General features: G+C 43.7%; 1 protein-coding gene across 5 annotated transcripts in view; it reads left to right on the forward strand.

The window, feature by feature from the left end:
- Ltbp1 (latent transforming growth factor beta binding protein 1) overlaps nt 1-12,449 on the forward strand; it is a 373,313-nt gene that overhangs the window by 166,297 nt on the left and 194,567 nt on the right. For 4 of the 5 annotated variants that reach the window (XM_041631028.1, XM_041631029.1, XM_041631030.1 and 1 more), the window contains one exon: nt 1,669-1,836. In XM_041631028.1, the coding sequence (XP_041486962.1) occupies nt 1,669-1,836 (168 nt within the window). Of the gene's footprint in view, nt 1-1,613; nt 1,837-12,449 lie in introns of those variants that run through there. The other variant, XM_041631032.1, reaches the window with a different exon arrangement.

Genomic DNA, 12,449 nt, shown 5'->3' on the forward strand with positions numbered 1-12,449 from the left:
GACGGGATTCATGGTGGTACGTGCCCTATCATGAGATGTTCAGATAAAGCCTGAAGGACTGTTTGGTACCTTACCATCCCATCAATGCATGAGAGATGACTATGTAGGAAAGCCTCTGGGGTCCTACTCCAACTTTGAGATTGTAATGGCTTCTCTGGCCCAAATTTGATGTCTAAGGTCAGATTTGAGTCAATTTATTGTGGGCGATTTTCTGAAAATATAATTCTGATCAGGCTAAGGAAGTCCAGAGGTGGGGCGGGGGTGGGACTGGACAGGCTGACTAGGCCCTGATCCCCTTTGGAAATTTTGTGAAGGCAGTGGTAGGATAAAGGTGTTGTCAGAAGACAAACTGTCACTGTTGTCAGTTACTGCCGACATCTCTACTTAACGCTTCAGGGCTGGGAAAGAGGAAGGACCGAATGGCAGTACATTTCCACACACAGAAGACAGAACAGAGAAATAGTCTCCAGTATAGATTGAGATCTTACCGTAGAAAACAGGCACGTTGAGTTCATGAAATCTCAGTATAATTGTGTTGTGTTGTAATAGGCAGCCATAGATATCGAGTGCAGCCATGTTCCAATAAAACTTTATTGTCAAAAAAAAAAAAAAACAAGCAGTGAGTCAGGTTTGGCCTGTGGGCCATAGTTGGCTGCCCCTCACATGGAGACTTTGAAAGTTATGATTGGCTAGAAAAATATCAGTTCCAATTCTTTCATGTTTCAGGGAAATGGTAAAATGGAATGTTCAAAGTCACGTGAGAACTGAGCCAAGATTCAAAGCCACAATGTGTTTTTGGCTCAGTGCCCAAATTGTGCACCACGGTGCCACCTCATCTGGCCGATTAGATTATAGACTTGGGCTTTTAAGAAAGTACCTTATGAATGACAGAATTTCCTCTTCAGGGGGTCTGTGCACAGCGATGGTGAGAACTCAGGCTATTTTTACACAGGCGACCTTTTATCCCCACGACTGGTCCTAACTTCCTCTTCGATGGGCCCCGTATTAGAAAAACAAAATAGAGGTTGTAGGCATTCATATGGACCGACGATGCCCATGGGTTGTGAGAAAGAAATGGGCTCCCACAGCTGCGTCATAGGATGTGATCACTTCAGCCGAGAGTGCCAGGAGATTTGAGACAGATGTTCTCAGACATGCCGCATGCCTCAAACATTTCCAGGGGTCGGGCTGCAAATAGTGACTTCATAAGCGGAGAAACGAGAAAGTATGCGCGTTGAGGACACAGGAGTTCATTCACCACTAGGTGCGGGGCCAACCCCCTTTGCGTTCCATCTGCCTGTCGCGGTTGGCTCTCTAATCTGCCTTGCCCTGGATGTTGCTCTTTGTCTGCCCGTGAATAAAGTGCAGCATTGTGGTTAGTAATCCCACTCCACTGACTCGACTTCAAATGTGGTTTTGGAGTGCATCCCGGAGTTCTGTTTGTTAAGCTTCCTACTCCTGTTTCAGAGACACTAACTGGATAGAGAGCAGCGAGCAGATCTGGCTTCCCTCTGCCTGAAACCTGTCGGGCTGTGGGCTCTCTCTTTCCCTCTCTTGCCTTTTTCTTTTCCTCTTTTTTTTTTTTTTGTTGAAAATTTTTCCAAGGCAAGTTCATGGCTACTAAGCTGACGTGTCTGTTGTTCTTTTTCTGTCTGCCTCTGCTCCTAGTGAGTAACCACACTGGTCGCATCAAGGTGGTCTTCACTCCGAGCATCTGTAAAGTGACCTGCACCAAGGGTAACTGTCAGAACAGCTGCCAGAAGGGGAATACCACGACTCTCATTAGTGAGAACGGCCATGCAGCCGACACCCTGACAGCCACGAACTTCCGAGTGGGTGAGTTCCTCCGAGGTCCCTAACTGTCTTTACCTCCAGTCGGTCTCTGAGGATACGGCAGTTGGACATCCTTCCTCTCACATGGCTCTCTCTGCTTGAACAGCCTCCTATCTCTGAAGATGAATGTGTTGCTTTTATGAGGTCTTTTAAGTTGCTTTTTGAAATATTTTTTTTTCAGTCTGAGTTTTTGGCTTCTTGGGGGATTGGCAACTAGAATATTTCCTCTTGTGACTTAGCATCTCCCCAGCTGTGCAGCGATGGGAAGGTATAGAGTAGATGAGACAAGGACAAGTTTCTAGGTGAGACCTGAATGTCTGACTTGCGTTGCTTAGCTTCAGGTTTTAACAGCTTGTTGATAAATTGGATTTGCATTCGATTTCACTCCTGTAACCTGGAACGTTGTAGTGAAATTAATAGTTTTCACATCATAAGTAATGAGAGCCCTAATTCTTTTTCTCGAAAAACTGTCAACATCTGGACCTTCGTCTAGGAAGGGTTGTAGCCTTGTTTCTTCTGCCACGTATCTACTCTGTATCACGAGACAGAATTATAGATTGATGTATAAGATGAATTTGCACAAGAGAGACTAGTGGATTGCTGTCAGCCCACAGAAACTTTAAATATAAACTAGTAGTTACTGGCTGCATAAATGGGATTTTTTGCCTCTTTGAAAATTCTGTTTCTTTTCTGCATTTTTGTAAGTGGAGAAAGTACTGCGGTCGCCTGAAGCTGTCATAGTGCCATGCCATCATGCAATACAGTATTTTTGTCACTCAAAAAAAGTCTTTTATTATTTTTTGACCAATTATGGCTTGCCATGTGTACTCAAACAATCCAGACACCCACGTTACTTTCTGAGTTACTCAGAAGAAAAACTGAAATGTCAGACAGATAATAACACTGGCTAGATCTGGTCTTTTTATGGAATATTGCTGTTTAGTCTTGGGAGTATGCGTCGGAGGCATGCAGGAAAGGGATGCTATTTCACACGAATTTCATCAAGACAAAATATGAAGGGCAGCCTGAAGCCCTGCCTGGTGCGGTGGTTAGTCTGTTCCGTCGTGGAAACTCCAAATGAGGCTGAAGCAGTGTTATTGATCATCTGTACTTGGAAAAATAATAGGTGCCCCTGGATATGATTGAATAGGGTATTGCCATTTTCGTGGCTACGATTGGGGTACTTGGGAACATTTTAAGGAGGATTTAGCTATTGTATGCCAAGTGGCACAGAGTGCTAAGCAGGTCAGGAGTGTACTGAACTGATGGATGGTCCAGCAAGTGAACTGGAGTCTTGGTTTTGTTGCTTTCCAGAGAGTCCACAGGGCATGCCATTTAGGATTTTGGGGACCTGCTTTTTCTCATCCCCCAAAGTAAGTCAGATTATATATAGTGACTCCCAAAACTCACCTCTAAAACCTCGCATTGTGAGGTTTAGTTTTCTATTTATTTCTGCTGCATTGGTGATTCGATGTCGAGCCGTGCATTTACTAGGCAAAGTGCTCAGCTGCTGACTCACATCCTGACCTGTCTCATGGCTTCAAAATCAGCGGCAAATAGCATTAGCGTATGACGTTTTCTCTTTCTGTAAACAAGGAGAGGAAGGGAGAAAACAGTTCTGGACAGGAGGCACTGGCCCTGGGTGCTTTGCTCTCATTTCGTTTTTCCTCGCAGGAGTCCTTTCTTGCTGTTCTCCGTCATCATCACTGCTGTCTGTGCCTCTCGGCACTTACGGCAAATGTTTACGGTAGCAGTGACGAAGTCGTTGAATGGGTAGTCTTTTTCTTTCTTTTTTTTTTCTGTTTGCAGCGTATTCATTTTGAAACTAAATATTTGAAGGCATTGAGAAACAGAGGAAGTCTGCTTGTTAACGCACGCCACACACTTTCCTTTTTGGCGGCCGCCCAATTGTTTAGGGGCAGATTACACATAGCTCATTCAGAATATAACGTACGGCACAGTTACTCGCAAGAGCAGTTCAGAGACAGCCCTCAGCCCTCCACAAAAGGACTGGCATTGCCACTCAACTCTTCAGAAGCTTAATTACAATTTAAAATTTTTTAGAGACTCTATTTACAATGAATTGTTGCACAATGGAAACCATGAGAAGTCTTTCCTTTCATTCCAACATTATTTTATTCTATTTCAGCTCAAATATTAGCGGTTTGAAGGGGCATGTTCTATAATTTATTTCTATTGAAAAGAGATGGCTTAGCAAACTTGTAAAGTTCATGTGATCCTTCAAAAATAGAAAAACTAAAAAAAAATTGTGTGCTTTGGTCTTTTTGGACTTGATTGGTGTAATATGCTTTTATTATTTATAAAGAGTAGTTTCTGATTTATTTTCTCTCCCTTTGTACTTTTGTATAAGGTCATGCATCTTTTGACAGAAAATAGTACAAATTGTGGGAAATTCAAATGCTCATCGCTTGCTAACAACTGGTTCTCCCTTTCTATATTTAAGGGTTCTAAAGGGGTTGTCCCGGCATGCTTTTCCGAGAAAGGCCACATAATACAAGTTATATTCGTGGGCCCTGTGGCCTCTGTCATAGCGCTTCCCTTTGCTGCTGTGTGGGGATGCAGCCAGAGACGGTGTTTAGGAGAACAGATGCTGCAGCCCAATGGCAGTTGGAATGCAACATTTGTCTGAAGTTTAAGTTTGTGGATCCCTGCCCCGAGTCAAAAAACTATCCAAAGCAAATCACATGACGTTCGCAGGACACCTTGCTGAGATGATCCACAGCAGACAAAACTTACAACATTTTCCTGAGGGTCTTTGGGTCTTTGAAGAGAGGGGGACTAATCTTACCGTCACCCAATTTTTGCACTAAAGGAATAGGCACAGAGGGTTAAGTGTGCTGGGCCTTTTAGACACACTGTCAGTAGCTTAGCAGAAAGTGGAACAATCGCTTTATGTCATCTGTAAAGATGTCCCCGGAGTCTGACTTCAGTGCGTCAGAGGGACACCTTAGAGAATCTCATGGAGAATGTATAAATTAACCGAGTCTAGGACTAAGGCTCAAAATTCTGACGCCATTAAAGCTGAGCTCTGGTTCTACACCTCCTCTGTCCCAGGTTACCCCTTCTATCCCAGGCAGGCCCTAATAGGCGTGCAGAGCTCTGTAGCAGGCTGTGCCTTGGATCCCTTCTTGGTTCATGCTACCACTGGGTTGGCTTTCTGTGCTGTACTGACTATGCCTGGGGCTGGCGTATGTGAGAAGCAGCAGGTACCTCTCTCCTTCTCTGGTGATGATTAAACCTAAAATATCTGCCCTTGAGTATTTAGTGGGAGAATCCGGAAGTAGAACGTCTATTAAAAGAGACTTTCAAAGTGAGGCCTCTGGCCCAGGGCTGTAGAGTTCTTCTTGCCTTAGAATGCACAAGGCCCCACTACCAAAAAAGAAATAGATCCATGAAAAAAATTTGCAAGGGGTAGAGCGAGCCATCCCGTGGAGGTGATTTTCAAGGATTGTAGCCCTTCTCTGGCATAAACTTGCCATGCGCATGGTAAGATAAGATGGAGTGTAGAAGATGGGCATCGAGTTATAGTGTCTAGAAAGCAGATTTCTAATTATACTGTTGTTCCCAGTGACAGCAGGTTCATCTGTGTTCCCTCTTCCTTTCATTTCTTTCTTTTGAAAAATGAAAACTTACCTAAAGGTGGGTGGGCTGACTTTTTCTGTTCAGTGCTGTTGTATCAATGGCTTCGTGTGTGTGTGTGTGTGTGTGTGTGTGTGTGTGTGTCAAGCAGAATATCACAAACACTGCCAAACTGCCATCTGACTTGTTTAGAGACGGGGAAGGTAGCAGTATAAACTTCTCTGCCCTCTGTTTATACCGTGCCGTTTCTCTAGTGTTTAGAAAGGACTCTTGTCCCACGAGTACCCCATAAGTAACTACAGAAACATATCTGATGACTTAGCAACCATGTCTCCCATGTGCTATTTCATTTGAGAGAGCGCAGTGGCGGTGGCTATAATCTGCAGAGGTGAAATCCGGAGGTGTTTGTGGCTTTCAATAACCTTTCTCATAGTGTCTCATTCCCTCTAGCTCTCTCATGTTGCTTCCTCTGACATGTATTAAATAATGGCACACAGAGCAGGGTACTAGGTTTTACATGGTGACCCACCCCGCATTCCTTCCTCGGATCGAGCATGAAGTGGTCATTATGCATATAGCGGGGTCCTAGGTTTTACGTGATGAACCAACCATAAAGCTACTGCTCTAAGGAGGAGAAGTCACATACAGAACTCTAAACTGGGGTAGATGATGCTCAGCAGGAGGCCAGAGAGGAGATGAGGTGTTGCTTCCATCTGGTGGAGGATATTTGGAGAGGGAAGGGGTATCCCTCGGTGCCTCCATGTAGCCCGCCTTGCTGTTTGTGCTCCTCAACGTATTATCACACAGGGGACCAGTGAACTCTGCCTGCTTGACAGACATGGGCTGTGAAACTCTAAACACTGTCAAGTCTTCAGAGAAAAAAATCAGTGAGAGGCAGGGGAATTGATGGGGGATGAAGGATTTTTCCGCTAAACTTGGTGTGAAGACAAAATGACAGGTGGTCCTGGGGAACTGGGAATAGTTTGTCTTATCAATAAGAAATAATGAGTCTGACGGGGTGGGGGGACTGATTGCGTCAAGACTGTGGGGTGCCCCGAACTTCAAGCTTGGAAATTTGAACTTCATTCTCTTACTGCTCACTAAGGAAGGGCTCCAGGAAGGTTATGCTGATGCCTGTCAATCATGTTGAACAAGAGAAAGAGACACGTTCAGTTTTCTGGCAAGAAACTGGTGTTTTTGGAGGGTCACTTTGTGAACGGTCACCCCATTCACCCCGTGCTCTGTTTTGGAAACGTCCCCATCTTAGAGCTCAGCCACTGAAGATTTGGGAGGGGAGAGGGGTGAGCAATTTGTGTTCCTGAATCTATTCTAAAGTTTCTCTTCCCAAGAAGGGACCAAGATGACTCTCAGTGAAGCGTTAAATAAACTGACAGAAGAATTTAGGGTGGTGAAGCAGATTTTTTTTTTTTCTGGCAACTTTGTTCAAATACTGAGCCATTCATTCGCTGCCAGCTGTGTTGTGTTGTTCCCCCCAAAGTTCATCTATGAAAATTCCTTGGGGGTCACTGGGAGACTGTATTTTCTTCCCAATAAATTTAATAGGGGTACCTTCCGGGTTTTAGAGGCGATTCATTACAACAGTAAAAATAAAAAAAAAAAAGGTTGCTTTTCATCTGGGCAATGTAGAATGCCTAGAAACATGTCAAATAAACCACTCCAAAGTGTGTTTATTATTGACAAAATATGGTAGCACACACTCTTAATTCTAGCACTTGGGGGGCAGAGGCAGGTAGGTCTTTGTAAGTTCAAGTCGAGCCTAGTCTACATAAAGAATTCTAGGCCATTTTGGGTTGCATAGTGAGACTCTGTCTTGCAAAACAGCTGTATGTGTATCTATCTATTTATAATTATTTTATTTGCTAATAATAAACCTTATAATGTAGGATATTTCTGTCTTTAAACTGTATAGTACCCTTAAAGGGCTGATATTCAAACCTTAATTCATTTAACATATATGTTGAATGTGTATTAGGTTTTAGGGATGCATTTAGACAAGAGAAACAACAATAAACAAAACAGGCAAACTCCTTCCTCCTCCCCCACAATACTAACGTACATGTAATATGATATATAATGTGGCTGATGTGTGGATGAACCTTGAGGACGCTATGCTAAGTGAAGTGAGCCTGTGACGAAAGGACGGGTGCTTGTGAGGACTTGTGGGGTTCATAGAGGCAGAAGGAACAACAGTATTATTGCCAGGGTGGTGGGGAACACCACACCTCCAACAGGGCCACACCTCCGAATCCTTCCTAAACAATTCTATGAACTTGGGACCAACTATTCAAATACGTTCTCATTCAAACCATCATCTATAATCTGCTCTCTTTCTGTTCACCCCTCTCTCTATTTTTCCTACTATAATATATGCAGTTATAAAAAAAAAGTCTATTGTAAGAAACAGTACACATAACATGCCAGGTAGTGGTAAATACCATGAATGAAAGTAAAGAGCAGAAAAAGAACAGAGAGTGGGAAGGGGTGAAAGCCCAGGCTGCTGGTTTACCAAGGCCTGTGTGGTAAGATGACATTGGAGCGGAGACCGGCTTCAGGTTCTGTGAGGGAGCATCACAGATGTTGTTGTCTGCGTGAGCCTGCCTGAATAAAAACATAGTGAACATTTTCTCTCATACAATGTGTTTTAACTATATTCTTTTTCCTCTTTCAACTCCTCCCAGATTCCTTCCATTTCCTGCCCATCCAACTTCATGTGTCTTCTCTTCCCCCAAAACAATCAAAGTAACAAGCACAATAAAACAGGAAAAACAACCTGAAAACCCCCCACAAAAAAGAAAAAACAAAACAAAACAGCCCACAAAACCCCACCATTACCACCAATTAAAAAAAAAAAAACTCCAGAAACTTAAACGAAACGAAAACACAGTAAGATTTAAAAAAATATTAACCCAAAAAGTGTGTGTGCGTGTGTGTGTGTGTGTGTGCACACACACACTAGTTTCTGTTTGTATTGGCCGACTGCTCCTGGCCTGAGGCCTGCCCTGGAGCATGGTCGATAGACCCAGTGACACTCAACTAAAGAAAAACTGATTTTTCACTTATACATTGCAAATAGCTTCTTGGTCAGGGGTGGGACTTTGTGTTAACTTCCCCTTTCAGTGCTAGGACGTTTTTTTCTGGTTTGAACCTGTCCAGGTTTTATGTATGCTGTCACAATCTCTATGAGCTTGTATGTGACTCTGTCTTGTTGTGTTTAGATGACCCTGGGTCCCTGGAGCCATGTACCACCTCTGCCTCTTACAATAGTGTGCATAGACCCTGAGTCTTGAGGAGAGAGGTGTAATAAAGACATCCCATGAAGGGCTGAATGTAAGCCTGCTTTTTTTTTTTTTTTTTTTTTTTTTTTTTTTGTCTAGACCTAGAGAATGCCCAAAAGGCCTGCCTTAGTAGCCTTCATTCGAAATCAGTCTGTCATCTTGGGTTCAGTTTCATGAACCTGTGTCATGATTATCTGAATCAGATTAATGTCTGTGAAGACCAATCTTCTACACAGAGGACAAAGGCAAGCAAGTCTTGTCTTCTAGTGGAAAGGAAAGGAAAGGAAGGAAGGAAGGAAGGAAGGAAGAAAGAAAGAAAGAGCCTTGCAGTTATGACAGAAGGAAACCTGGTGATTTGCACCAGAAAGTGAAGGGATTCCATACATAAGCTTCACAAAGTGGGGCCATCATCTTCTCTAACTTTCTTCTATATAGGATAGGTCACATGTCATTTGGGGTAAGCTGGCTTTTAAAATGGGGGGAGGGTTATTCCTTTGTGGATAAAGTGTGTGTGTATCTGTGTGTGTATCCATGTGTGTCTGCGTCTGTGTGTGTAGAAGGTCAAAGGTAGGTCTGGTTGAAGAAGAAATTGGTGGAAGGGCAGCTGGGCGGTGGTGGCGCACACCTTTAATCCCAGCACTTGGGAAGCAGAGGCAGGCAGATCTTTGTGAGTTTGAGACTAGCCTGGTCTATGAGAGCTAGTTCCAGGACAGGCTTCAAAGTTACAGAGAAACCCTGTCTTGAAAACCAAAAGAAAACATAGAGGCAGCAGGCTAATATTGCTAAGTAAAATCCAGAGAGAACAGGTCATCTTTGGTTGGAAAGCAAGATGACCAGGGCTGAGAAGGTGGCAGGTGTCCCTCTGGTAATATCACAGAGTGCATCTGTAAGCCACGACAGTTTTTAAAAGAAACCTTTCATAGAGGGAGGGCTCAGCTGTTGACTGTGTCGCATAAAAAGCTCATGGGACTCCTGGGTCCTTTCAAAGCCACAGGTGGCCCATCAGAGAGTGGAGTGGGTTCTTTGAGGTGTTGTGCTAGAGCGAGCTAGAGGAAACAGCCTGGTGTCACAGCGTGGGGCCTTTCTCGCTGTGTCTCTTTGGCCGGCTGATGTGCTTTGTGCTTTGCAAAGCTCCTGGGGTCTCTAGGGTCTTCTGCTGCCTGGCTCCTTTGCTTCTATTTTGACTGTTTCTCTTTGGTCATGCTTGAAGCTTTATCTCTTCCAAACTGAGCCTCTGAGATGCCAAATGTCCCCATTCCCAGGTCATCTGTGCCTCTGCTTCCTCTGCTCAGGCATGTCTCCCTCATTCATTCTGGCCAGCCTAGTGCCTGTTTCACTTCAGACAGGTGCTAGCCGTGTTTCAGTGTCTCATGGCTCCCCTCTTTGTTGGAATGCCTATTTATTCACTGTCCTTGGAGCCACTTAGAAACAAAGACTTAAACTTAGTATCCCGGGAGCCAGCACAGTACCTCGTTGTGGTGATGCTCAATGAGGTTTTTATGTCAGGGCCTGTGCCATGGAGACGTGTAATGGCCATCTTAACCTAGTTCGTTAATTCTAAGGCAAGGAGCAATCACAGAAGGAAAAGACCAGTTGAATCATCTTTCTATAATTTAAAAGAGACACACACACACACACACAGAGACATATGAAGAGAAATGGAGACAGAGATGGACAGAGAGTCAGACAGAGGCACCCATACACAGAGACAGAGATGGACAAACAGACAGATATATATCTACATGTATATGTAGATATATATATATATATACACACACACACAGTTCATCAGAGACAGAGATAAAAAGATACACAGAGACAGACAGACAGTCAGAGGCACACACAGAGAGACTCACAGAGACAGATATGAACAGACACAGAGACAGACAGACAGAGATGGACAGCCATATGGACAGATATAAAGACAGACAGACAGATACACAGACAACACACATATGACACAGAGGGAGACAGATAGAGAAGGACACAGAGAGACAGAGAGACATATACACAGAGAGATTGAATTTCATTCACCAAAAGATACCCAAGAAAAGACCTTGTCTGGCTTGGGAAGCACCATCAGTGGTATAGAACTTGCACATGGCCCTGGGCTCAGTCTCCAGAACTGGAGGAAAGGAGCAGTATTTCCCCTTTAACTCTTTACACAGAGATACGTCTCCCACATCGAGAGCACAGTACTTGCCAGTCAACTTTTGTACTCTTAGTTCAGTTGCCCCTCAATATGGATTTCCAGCCTATTTTGCCAATGAAAAAACCAAGACTTTTTAGGCAGACCTTTAAGTTTTCTTTCAAATAGTGCTGTTATTTTCTCTCCTGTTGCACTTGTAGTGATTCATCTGACGTGTGGGGTCTAGTTCATGTGTTCTATGAACTGGCCAAAGGACCCTAGTCTTTTTCTCTCCCTGTTTCTCAAGTTCCAAGCCATTAAAGTGATAGGATCCATGTTGAGCTTTAGGAAGATCCTGAAAGTCTAGTGTGAAAGCAGGCTGGAGGTAGAGGTGACGTCTTGGATTGGTGAAAAGAACGGTATGCTTTTCTGAAGAAGGTCCATCCTGTGCATACCTTGTAAGCTCTGTCTCCAGTGCTGCAGAGTAGAGGCTGGGTCAGGGAGTGAGTGCACTCATGCTCCTGGCTCCTGGAACCTGGATCAGGCATGCTGCATGTGGTAGTGGTCCTTGTGTGTGTGTAACAGCACAACGGGAGCAAGAGAAAAATCAAAGATCTATCTTTTGGTTTCCCCTTCCATTCTGCCTCCTGGTTCAGTCCATCCTTGTTTACATTTAGCCTTGCTGAGGAAGGTCTTGAGTTTGCACAGAGTACTGTCCTGTGTCGTTATCCCGTGGTCTCCATGACATGCCTTTCTGCTTGGACCTTGTGTCCTTTGCAAATTTCACTTGCTTACACAGGAAGTACTTGCATGTTGCCAAGCCTGCTGGCAAAGGTGGATGAAGTCAAGCAGTATAATACATTCTGGAAGCCAGAGCTGTGGTCAGAAGGAAAAATCATCAACCTGAAGAGATGGGATCATCTCCAACAAGGACCGATTATTATGGTCATCAACTTGAAGAGATGGGAGCATCTCCAACAAGGACTGATTATTATGGTTGCTCGTGCTCTGTATTCTTCATTCCATTGCCTGTTATATAACTTTTAGGCTTGGAGGCTACAGTAAGTTTAAGGATGTTGGACATGATGCAGCATATACCAACAGCATATATTGGCATAGGAACTTGCCTAAATTTTCTATATATTGGCTGTGTCAAGCATTTGTACCAATTTTTAACAGTCAAGGTATATATAATTTTTTTTTCTAAGTGGAAAATGTATTTGTGCATTACTGGAAAAATGTCCTGGAACTGACATCACAGATGATGTGGAAATGTTTTTGGGGACAGCCACACAATCATCTTCATGCTAAGCAGTCCAGGGAAATAAAATAACTACCAAATGGGAAGAATAGTTAGAAGTTTGAGATCTATTCCTTCAAAGTCGTATCACAAATAAAGGAAATGGAAGTTCCAGCTGCCCTCTGTTACCAACGTAGTGTGGTGTTGTCATTGACACACTTGTTAGAACTTGATTTTCTCTGTAGAGCTGAAGGGATGGCTTGCTGCTCAACTTCATTTTCTTGACTTTAGACTCAGGCAGTAATTGCTGACAAACTGGCATGGCTACATGTTGGCCTCTCCTGAGAGCTGT

This window comes from Microtus oregoni, unplaced genomic scaffold, assembly GCF_018167655.1.
Source record: "Microtus oregoni isolate MIOR12 unplaced genomic scaffold, Mior012 000036F_ref0000092, whole genome shotgun sequence".
NCBI lineage: Eukaryota > Metazoa > Chordata > Mammalia > Rodentia > Cricetidae > Microtus > Microtus oregoni.